The sequence below is a fragment of the Scomber japonicus genome, chromosome 3 (genome assembly GCF_027409825.1).
Source record: "Scomber japonicus isolate fScoJap1 chromosome 3, fScoJap1.pri, whole genome shotgun sequence".
NCBI lineage: Eukaryota > Metazoa > Chordata > Actinopteri > Scombriformes > Scombridae > Scomber > Scomber japonicus.
In genome coordinates, this window is record NC_070580.1 from 10,676,643 (window position 1) to 10,687,051 (window position 10,409).

Below are 10,409 nucleotides of genomic sequence, written 5' to 3' on the forward strand. Positions count from 1 at the left end.
GATTTTATTCCAGTTCTCTCATCATTTTCAAAGTCTCTTTTTGACCAATTCAGTGGTTACTGCAACTAAAATGAACTGTGTTGGAATAAATAAATATTCAATATATTCAAAACTATAACCAGTACAGAGTAATCTTTTTCAAAGTAAGCATTGCTTGTCTCTTTCTTTACACAGAGCACACTTCAGGTTTTCAGGTTGTAGTGCAGATAACACATTAATGCAGAAATCCTTAACAATTACAAACAATGCATCACCAAAACATGAAAAGATGTGAACTATGATTTGGCTTTTCAGTGCAAAACATAAATACAATGAAATTAGCTACAATCATTTACACTGTGACTGAATACACTGTAAACTGTTCTAGTTTTTAGGCCATTTTAAATATTCTGAATCAAGTCATGACTGGCCAAGAAACAAGAATGACATCAACCAGTTGTGGTAGTGCTTGAGTTTGCCCTATGAGGTAAAGCTGAGTCTGAACAACATGGTCTGGGGTGTGGTGACATCAGCAACAGCCAGCTCTTGTCCGTCTGACAGCCCAAGCTCTGGAAAAAACATGTTCATGACATAAGTGAGTCAGCAAATTCATAATGTAACCATTTGACTGATTCAGACTGTATGCAGTGCCATTTCTAGGGTTAATATTCAGTAAAGAAAGCAACTCACCTGTGAGGGTTTTGTTCAAATTAGGCCGTGTCCTCTGTTCAATTGAAGCAACAGACTATAAAACAAAATATATTATTATATAATTGCATACATTTATCAGAACACCATGTTACCATGAGACTGGAGTGAAATCACAAAAAAACAGAGGTTAATTACCTGTAAATATAAGGTTTTGTTTTTTCCTTCCACTGTTGCCGTTATAGCAGGTGATTTCATTTGTCTGAAAAAAATTAATTACAAATGGCGGTTGAAGACAATACACATGGCACACAACAACAACAGCAAAAAACAACACAAAAACAAAAAAAAGGTATGATCATGAAGCAGGACTATAATAGATGAATTAACTGGATTAACAGTATAGTAACTGAATTGGATTAACAGTGTAGTAAATGATAATAAATCATAATGAGAAAGGCAAACTTACAATGAGGCACTTTCAGTCAAGTAGTCTAATATCTCCTGGAGTTTGGAGGATGGAGAAAAGTGCAAGTCCAGAGGTACTTGGCTGCACGCTGAACAGCTTTCCTGCATCAGGAGTGAACATAAACACGTCTTGTATAAAAAGGCAACTTGATCACTCTAGTAAAACATGAATCGTCAGTTCAGGGACAAACCTTTCGTTCTGCCTCAAAAGTGTAGGTGTACAGGCCGTCAACGTCATTGAAGACCATGTAGTTATTCAGAGGTATATAGGCACTGTCAGTGCAAAAGGTAACATCATGAGGATTAATGAAATGCATGTGCTGTTTATGCAAATATTAACTTTGTACTATGTAACTTTATTGCTGCAAACTCACCTTGATGCTATTTTGAAAACCTCAGTTGCACAAGCAGCTGGTCATTAAAAACAGAAAAAAACAGTTATTTCCTGTTTGACATCTCTGTTTACAGAAAGTTGGTTGGAAATGATTAACTCTTTTATGACTGGGCATAAACTTTTAGTTACTTACCAGCTATTACAGCATTTGTAGATGCTACAGCTGGGATTATCCTCTTTACAACACCTGAAACATAGTATATAGCAAATCTTTTTTTTTAATTTCTATTCTATTATTCCTTCCCATTCCTAACCCTAATAATGGACAGTCAAAGAAAGATCACAGAAAGACACAATGTTTTACAGGCACACACTAGTATAGAGGTTCCTTAAGAAGGCAACAGCTTGCTCTGTTTTGTGTACTTTGGCTCATCTCCCAGAGGGGGCGAGGAGAGGGTAAGGAAAAGTAGCACTGTTCTGGAGGTGACAGATAGGTGTGTATGCTCACCCTGTGTAAGTCTGTATGTGACTCCTGTAATGTTGAACTCTGCTGCCCTCTCCAGAGATCTCTGGTACACCCACTGGATGTGCTTTGGGTCATCCCCATCCAGGCCCACACCATCTAACACACACACACACACACACACACACACACACACCAAAACAACAGTTTACTCTTTTCATTCACAGGTTTTGCAACTCAACGGGGATCTGTGATGTTTCAAGGTAACTTCAAGAGAGATTTTATACCTCCAAAGGGTGTCTCTTTGGGCCACAGCAACATGCGGACATACTCAATGCAATGCTCTGGCAAACGTGGCATGGAGGCTATTGTACACATGGGGAAGTTGATCTAAAAAGACAGATGTGTTTTAGAAACAATAAACTGACCGGGAACTGTTTCTGTAAAAACTGATCAGTTTGATTTGTGACAGTGTTTTACACAAAGGCTACCTTACCTGAGGAGGGTAAAGCTCAAGTGTGCAGTCAATGCAAGCGGTCATGCCAGGAAGAATGACTCTGGCATTGCCCTTGAAGCCCTCTGTCCCACCATCAATTAGAGGAATGATGGAACCTGGGTCCAAGACACCATCTTCATACACCAGTAAAGATAGCTGCACAGAAAGACAAAAGGATTTCAGATGATTAGAAATGGAAGCAATGCACAAAGAAACTTGAGTAAAGAAAATACTGACAAAAAAGTGTTGAAAAAATTGCAATGAAGACAGATAACTTACCAGCATACCATTCATCCACCTCCTGGCAATGATAGAGTCCAGTCCACAGACAATTATGTGAAATTCTATACAAAACAGAATGAGAATGATATGCATCTTGGAGACAAACAATAGATCACAGTGAGTTGTGCATAAGTGTACAGAGCTGCGAAGCTGCTTTTTAGTCAAGGCACCAATCAATCTTTATTTTGTATAGCGCCAAATCACAACAAAGTTATCTCAAGGCACTTTACACATAGAGCAGGTTCTAAACCAAACTCTTCAGGTTTTAACTTTAAAGAGACCCAACATTCCCACATGAGCAACAGTGGCGAGAAAAAACTCCCTTTTAACAGGAAGAAACCTCAGGCAGAACCAGACTCAGAAGTGGGTGGACATCTGCCTCGACCGGTTGATGTCCGCCCACTTCTGAGGGCACCAGTGTTCTTCTACTCCAAGAGACTGATTTCCTCCAGACTCCTCTTTCTCTACATTAACAAAGTCTTACAACTAGTGAAAACCAACACATTTTCACTCAAGTTGAATACATGCAGTTAATAAGGAATTTTCATGTGTCATCATAGTTTATTTGGAGTCAAACATGATAAATGTTTTTGTCTGTACCAACCAGACATGAAGCAATAAGGAAGCAAAAGGTAAAGATACTTACGTCTGTAGAATGTTTCATCAAAGTCTTGTATTTTCTTAAAATGTCTGTCCAGACATTAAGGAGAAGTTCATGTTTGGACAGGATGTTCATTGGATTTCAGAGCTCAAGAAGATTAAGTAAGGGGTCTACATCTATTAAAACCTGACTGATGCTGGATTTTTGAGCCCAATGCCAATATCAATATTAAGGTGTAAAAACACTCCAATATCGACATATTGACCAATAATCTTGTATTTATGGAATATATACACAATCACACTTGTTTTGCAAAGATCCCTCAAATGTGGTTATCAAACACTTGTGACAAAGATATGTAATGAAAAAAAAACAAAGAAAAAAATACATGTACGCATATATTAAACTTGAATTAAGAAAAAAGGATCAAGTGCTGCCTATATAACTTCAATTGTTTTTAAATAACAGGGAATATCTGACAACATATATGCCAATGCCAATATATCTGTGATAGGCCAATATCAGCCAATCATATCGCCTGACTGAACTATTGTTTGGGCTCTAATATCCATGTTAGGGAATAGCCGGTGCAACAAATACCCCATTGTGTTTTCAGTTTTAAGAATTCTGTCACATGCTATGGAAGAGCTGCCTTGATCTTTACATTTGGGTTGTTGACAGTGTGTCTCAGTAAAGTATTTAAAATGTGGCTATTTTTTTAAACCACACACAGACACAGACAGACAGTGTCTTATGATCAGAAGGATACGGGACCACACAGCATCCAGGTATGCGACTGTTGATAAAATCAGCTGCAACATCCGCCTTTGGTCGACCCACATCTTTTGGCCTGATCAACATCACACACTTATTAACAGAAACTACTTGATTCAAACATTACATTGACTCAATTATACTGGTGAGAAATTTCAACATAATTAATTCCATCATTCTACTGACCTGAAAAGGAACTGTCGATTCAAGTTAGAAACATCAATGGTGTCCATGTCGACAACATGAATGTTATGAAAACCTGATAAAGCCTGATCCACAGCAGGGATGAAAACAAAAAAAGCAAAAAATTGACAATTCAATCCAACATATATCTCTATAATCTATAATACTAATAAAAGTGATCATACCAGGTCTTTAAGAAGCTCACATCCCAGACCACCAGCACCAATGACCAGGATTTTGCAGGTTTGTAGCATGAACTGTAATGACTGTGGTGACGAGTGATGAAGACAATTACATGTCAGAGCAATAAATGACAGCTTAGATCAAACAGCAAAAGCAACAAACTTCCACTGATGTTACCTCTGTGCTTGGTTCAAAGTCAGGATGTGTGAAGGGCCCCGACCTTTCCAGAAACTTTTTGATATGGTTCCATCGCCCGTCCCACTCACAGGTGTGTCCACTGCCTCCATCAACCACCATCCTGTAGACAACAACATGTACATTTAACATCTGTCAGCAGCAGCACCTCTGACTGATTATTTAATGGTAGATGGCATGCATATTACTGTCACAGAACAAACATGCAAACATTTAACTCAATCCAGACCTCAACTGTATACTGTGATTAACTTTTAGCTCCTAAGGGTAAGTTTATATTTACACTTAACAGCAGATCATGCAATAATTAAAGACGTTAAAGAAATCAAATGAGTATTGTATTAATATTCACTGTTTTAATGTTGGGCCCTATGCGCTCTATACAGTATTTTGTTAAAACTGCATATTTCTGATGTGGTTATCTATTCTTTTGCCAGGACAGCTCAAAGTAGGTGAATAGCTAACATGTCAACAGTGAAGAGGTACAGTGAAGTCCTCTGCTTTTGCTTTGAGGTAAATGATACGATCCAATACTCGCTGTGTAGATATGTTAGCTACTCACGCTCAACTAGTCAGTATTTTTTGCCCATGGCTTAGCTATTAACATTGAATACTTAGTTTATAACCAGTATTAGGTTATCTTCTCCAGCTAACTAGCTAACGTTAACCTTCCTCCTGTCTAGTAACCTCAAACCTTCCGCCACTTCTACCAATTCATCACTAACTTCTCAGTCAGCTCCACTACTCTCCTTCTTTTCTTCTCCCTAAAAAGAGAGAATAAAAGAAGGTTCATACATGCTGTGCTTTCGTAGGTTAATGAGATTTGAAAGCATCTTTCGGGGCAGTTAATAACTGTTTCCTCGGCAGCTACTTACGGCTCGTCCGTATCCGCCATGTTTGAATACTTATCTGCCTTCAAGTGCCAAAGTTAGCAGTAGAAAATACAACTTCTCTAAAATGTCAAAGGTTACATTTTACTGTCACGGAGGTAGACTTGGACGCGATTTGATTTTGAGACGCTCAGGCTACTGTGTCGTGCAGCTACGAAGTGAAGAGGACAAACGCAGAAAAAGAAATGTATCGTTATGTATATAGTTTCAGTTGAGGTTAAATATTTCCTATGGTCTTGAATGCAGCATCGTCAACTGTACATTGCAATTACAGAAAATATCCAACAGGTGGTAGCATTTCCCCTTAATCTCTGTGCGGCTGGGCTGTACAGCACATCCACCACTCCACCACTGTGACACTTCTTGCAAACTGCAGTATATAAAACTGTATTTCACCCATATCAATGGTTAGAGTTGTATTTGCAACATTTTTTGAATGTTTCTTTCTAAAAGTGCATGACACTAGAACGGTAGTCTAAATTTCACAGTGACAAAGAGAGTTACACTGAATCACTAGTAATTACTCTATAATTACTCTGCTTTGTGTGGTTCAGCTCTATAACTTTAGCAATTATCTATAAAAATACTTAACAGTCAAGGGGAGACAGCAGAGAGGAGAAAGAAGATGGCCCATTAGAGTCGAGTAAACCTGTTTTAAGAGCAGAAATTAATCAAATTTTCCAGATTGGCTTGGATGCAAACTGTAATTGGATTCATATTTCAACCCTACAGTGTAGTGTTTCTACTTGTGTTATTATTATACATTTGACTTGTAACAAACACCAGAACAAACCGCATAAAAATGTACTATGTTGCAGATTTATTACTTTGAGTCGCTTTCATTGTAAATTGCTGCATGAGGAACTTGGAATGAAAAAGACATGAAATTGAGATGTTGCTATTAAGTTTAACGACTTTACAAGTGAGGACATCTCTCTCAAGTATCTATTCACTGTGCCCACATTGTGTTAATGAATCTAAGTGTTTAATTTCTCATTATAGAATGATTAATACACCTAAGATGGGATTCTATGCATGTTAAGAGACATGCCTGTGGGCAGAAGAATGTAATTAATCCATCTGTCGGAATCCTCTTTAATGTTAAAGGAATGTAGATACCTTTTGCAGAGGTCACCAAAGATCTGCCTAATGTGTGCACTGATAGCCTGCTATCAAATTATTTGATGCTGATATAGGACTGAGTGTGTGTCCATGCATGTGTGTGTGTGTGTGTGTGTGTGTGTGTGTGTGTGTGTGTGCGTGTGTGTGTGTCATGGACATGGAGCTCTTTCTTTCTGAGTTTCGGTGATTTGAATGGTTTGATGGAGCATCAAGATTTTTTTCAGATTGTAATGAGATGTTCCGAATGACAGCCTTCGAAAACTGATAACTAAAAATAACTGCTGCGGACATGTCCTTCATAGCTGACTGCCTGCCATCTCAGCCCTCCTCTCTCTCTCTCTCTCTCTTTCTATTTGTTCTGTCTATCTTGTCCGCATTCATTTAACCTCAGCTATGCTCTCATGTTAAACAGTAGGGAAATGTGATGACATTTAATTTAAAAAAAGATGAAAGATGGAAGCCCAGAAGACACTTTAGAATTATTTTAATGATGAATGAGGTCCAGTGCTATGGAGGTAGTGCTCATGGGCACTTCAGTAGGAATAATTTTTAGGTTGAAACTAACTTGATTCTTTTATTATGCCTCCAGCAATGTATAATTTTCACTACTATCGTATGATGTTGGAAGAACACTCGCTCTAAAGTAGGGCAGCGGAGGACTAGAAGTCAAAATATCTTCCAGTGCTGACATATTTTTATAGATTCCATTGAAATGCCATCTGTCATTCCCCCACCTTAAGCAGGGGTACTCTGAATGTCACTGCCGTGCCTTTGAAGTGACCCAGCTCTCTGCCATCCATCACAGCCAACTAACGTGTCCATGCAGAGATTGAAGAGTCCACAGTTAAATAGACCATTACTTGAAATACTTGATCATACTGTAGCAGGCTATCAGTCATGTGACACATTGCTTGGAAGTGGAACCTCTGAGGATTTGCTGATACTTTGTGTTTCTCTTCATCTTGCTCCCCCAGTTTTAAGAAAACCCGAGGAGAAAATCTTGTTTTCTCTTTGCCCATTTCCTTCAAACACATTGACATGAGCGCCAGGGTTTGTCAGCTTTATCTCTGTATCCATTTGCCCATTTGATGGCTTTCTGTCAGGATGTCCAAAGTGGTGTTGATTGTGCTAATGATAATGTGTCACAGCGATATGTCCGATGTTAGGCTCAGAGCTAGGGCTGCCAGCCGGAAGACAAGGAGACGCCACAGGCTGATGTTGTGTTGTGCTGTAGTAAAGTGATTGATGACTCTCTCTGTTGTGGTGCTTTGATTAAGACCCCAGTGATTTATCGCCACTGCTCGCAATGTAATTAGACTCTATATACACTCAACAAAACAGTGTCGTCTTGCTATATGATCCCAATATGTGTGTGAGTATGTGTGTTATCTTCATAATTGTGGTGGTGTACATCTTAATGCTTCTCAAGTCTGTCTGAATGGATTCCCAGGAAAGAAATGTCCCTCTGTTCACTTTTTTTGTACTGAAGCAGGAAATGTGTTGCACGTGAGGTATATTTATTAAATTATTTAATATGTGATGGATGTGTTTACCTTTAACTGAAATTGCCTGGAGTGCATTCACGTCACAATTGCCAAAAAGAATATTTGCTGTAAAAATGTATCCATGTTGTGCTTGATGGTTAAGGATTGTGGGTTTTGGTTTGTCTTGGTGTCTTTAGTTTGACAGGAGAAGAAGAAGAAGAAGAAGAAGAAGAAGAAGAAGAAGAAGAAGAAGAAGGAGAAGAAGAAAGAGAAGAAGAAGAAGAAGAAGAAGAAGAAAATGAGAGATCGCAGAGACCATTACAGAAAGAGATTCAATATAAAATGTATTAAGGTTATTTTAAAAGTAACCACTGATGGTGGGCAAAAGATCAGGCTCTGATTTATCCCAGTGAAGACCATTAAACCCCTCTGAGCTAGACACATACATATGTTTTTATCATGGCTACATGTAATGTAATGGAGTTTTTAATGGCAACCACAGGTTCCTACTGTTACTGTCACCATTGCATCAATTGTCTGGATCTGGAAGTGACTGGATCAGGGTTGTTGCAACATCACCAAGGTGTTCAACAACACAATCCATCTTCTTAGTGTGAGGGGTGTGGCGTCATTGCTAGTTTGCACTTTGTACTTCCTGTTTCGGATGGGCAGAGCCCCACAGACGATTTGTGCTCGGCGCTTCCTGCCTAAAGGGGTGGAGGACTTGCCGTGACCTTGCTGCACATAGTTTTTTCCCTGCTGTTTGGTCCCTAAGAGCTTTTCTAAGATGGAAGAAAAAAAATAGGATTTGGGCCAAAAAAATGCCGATGACATGGGGTCTTAGAAGCAAGTGGCCATACGAGGCTGAGTGATATGTAATTCAATGTAGTCAAATTGAACTGTATCAATGTTCCAGTATTATTTCACATTCATACTTTTTCATTAATGTAATTTTAAAGCCATCAAACCTTTATATGTTCTCATGAACCAAGTATGACTCCAGCTATGATCAAAAGTAGAAAAAAAATGTTTCTTTGAACATTTACACTCAAGTCACTTTATATCTAACATTTAGCCAGGAGGTCAGTGACATTTTCTCTGTATACTAACAACAAAAACAGCTATATGTTAAACACGCAGGACATGGAATACAATATTCATCAGTGTTTTGATAGGTATAATCACCTGAAAATAAGAATTGTTGTGTTTTCATTACCTTGGAGTGAGGCCTTTATATCTAAACACAGAGGCCGCCATATTGCATCACCAATGTTTCTAGAGTAGCCCAGAACAGGCAAATTAAACACTAGCCCTTTATAGAGGGCCTTTAGCTCTTTATTTATTTATGAGTTTCGCAGCCACCATAGATTCTCCTACATGCTTGGAAGGGGAGATTATGGATGTATTGGGAGTATTCAGTGGGTTGCAATCTGCAAGCTCACCACTAGATGCCACTAAATCTTACACACTGGTCCTTTAAAAGATAAAAAAGTCAAAACATTATTTACATGGTTTGGTTGAGTCTTTTAAATTAACCAAATGGAGTTTGTTAGGTTCCCCAGCAGAATCAGACAAGGATACATAAAGGATGAAAAGCTGATGAAGAAAACAATACAATAACCTGCAGTAAGATCTCCCGTCTGAGTCCAACAAAGACTAATGAAAGAACATGTCTGATTTCAAGACATTGGTGTGCCCCTCCACTTACTTACAAGCATGTACCCAAATATGATTTTGTGACATTACAAGTAGTTTGAAAGCCAATCATGGTCCAATATGCAACACATACACTGAAAATGGACAGGTCGTTTTCGCCCTTGTCTCTTTAAGGCCCTCCTCCTGATGGGCCCTCTTTGTTCTGATGGAGACTACATAAACAGTAGCAGTAAAATTGAACTTCTTTTTTCTTTTTTCTTACTCTAAATAGAAACCTCTCACATACACCCATAGATGTTCAAACTCAAATCCAGTCCAAAATATGTCAGTGGACCACGTGAACAACACATGGAACAACCATAGCAACAAAGGCTATGGAACGGATGGACATTTGTAGGAATGCTTGAACATTCTTATGTCATCACAAGGAGGAAGCAGAGGTAACACTACAAACAATGCATTCAATCTGAAGCATTTTGACTTGCAGGCAACATTTTTACATAAATTAAACTCAAGGTTTGGAACTTTGACCATTAATACAGACATCCAACATCATAATAGTATACAAATAACAGAAAAAAAACAAAAAAAAACATTATGTGTTCCCTTTAAGTTTGACAGCTTGTAGTGACAGTCCCATAAAGGGTATAG

The 10,409-nt window shown here is 38.5% G+C and overlaps 1 protein-coding gene across 3 annotated transcripts; it reads right to left on the reverse strand.

Moving 5' to 3' along the window:
* Window positions 1-13: 13 nt before the first annotated feature.
* On the reverse strand, window positions 14-5,514 carry uba3 (ubiquitin-like modifier activating enzyme 3). Of its 3 annotated transcripts, none has more exons than XM_053315725.1 (17): window positions 5,482-5,514; window positions 4,589-4,709; window positions 4,414-4,494; window positions 4,232-4,314; window positions 4,041-4,121; window positions 3,317-3,360; window positions 2,668-2,732; window positions 2,389-2,544; window positions 2,180-2,282; window positions 1,938-2,051; window positions 1,623-1,676; window positions 1,470-1,506; window positions 1,287-1,368; window positions 1,097-1,197; window positions 826-889; window positions 670-724; window positions 14-548 (listed from the first exon to the last, which is right to left on the reverse strand). In XM_053315725.1, exons 1-17 carry the CDS (start codon window positions 5,499-5,501, stop codon window positions 460-462), a joined length of 1,350 nt encoding a protein of 449 aa, XP_053171700.1. In that variant the 5' UTR covers window positions 5,502-5,514; the 3' UTR covers window positions 14-459. The 3 variants fall into 3 exon arrangements, with proteins under 3 accessions (XP_053171700.1, XP_053171697.1, XP_053171698.1); XM_053315722.1 differs by lacking the exon at window positions 5,482-5,514 and adding an exon at window positions 5,332-5,448; XM_053315723.1 differs by lacking the exon at window positions 5,482-5,514 and having other exon boundaries at window positions 4,589-4,918.
* Between the last annotated feature and the right edge of the window lie 4,895 nt (window positions 5,515-10,409).

Bases quoted from the DNA above. Each gene is read 5' to 3' on its own strand.
- uba3 (XM_053315722.1), bottom strand. From the start codon at position 5,399: ATGAACCTTCTTTTATTCTCTCTTTTTAGGGAGAAGAAAAGAAGGAGA. The intron at 2,545-2,667 runs GTAAGTTATCTG...CTTTCTGTGCAG, and splicing joins GGTGGATGAATGGTATGCTG to CTATCTTTACTGGTGTATGA. The intron at 1,369-1,469 runs GTGAGTTTGCAG...TTGCACTGACAG, and splicing joins GTTTTCAAAATAGCATCAAG to TGCCTATATACCTCTGAATA.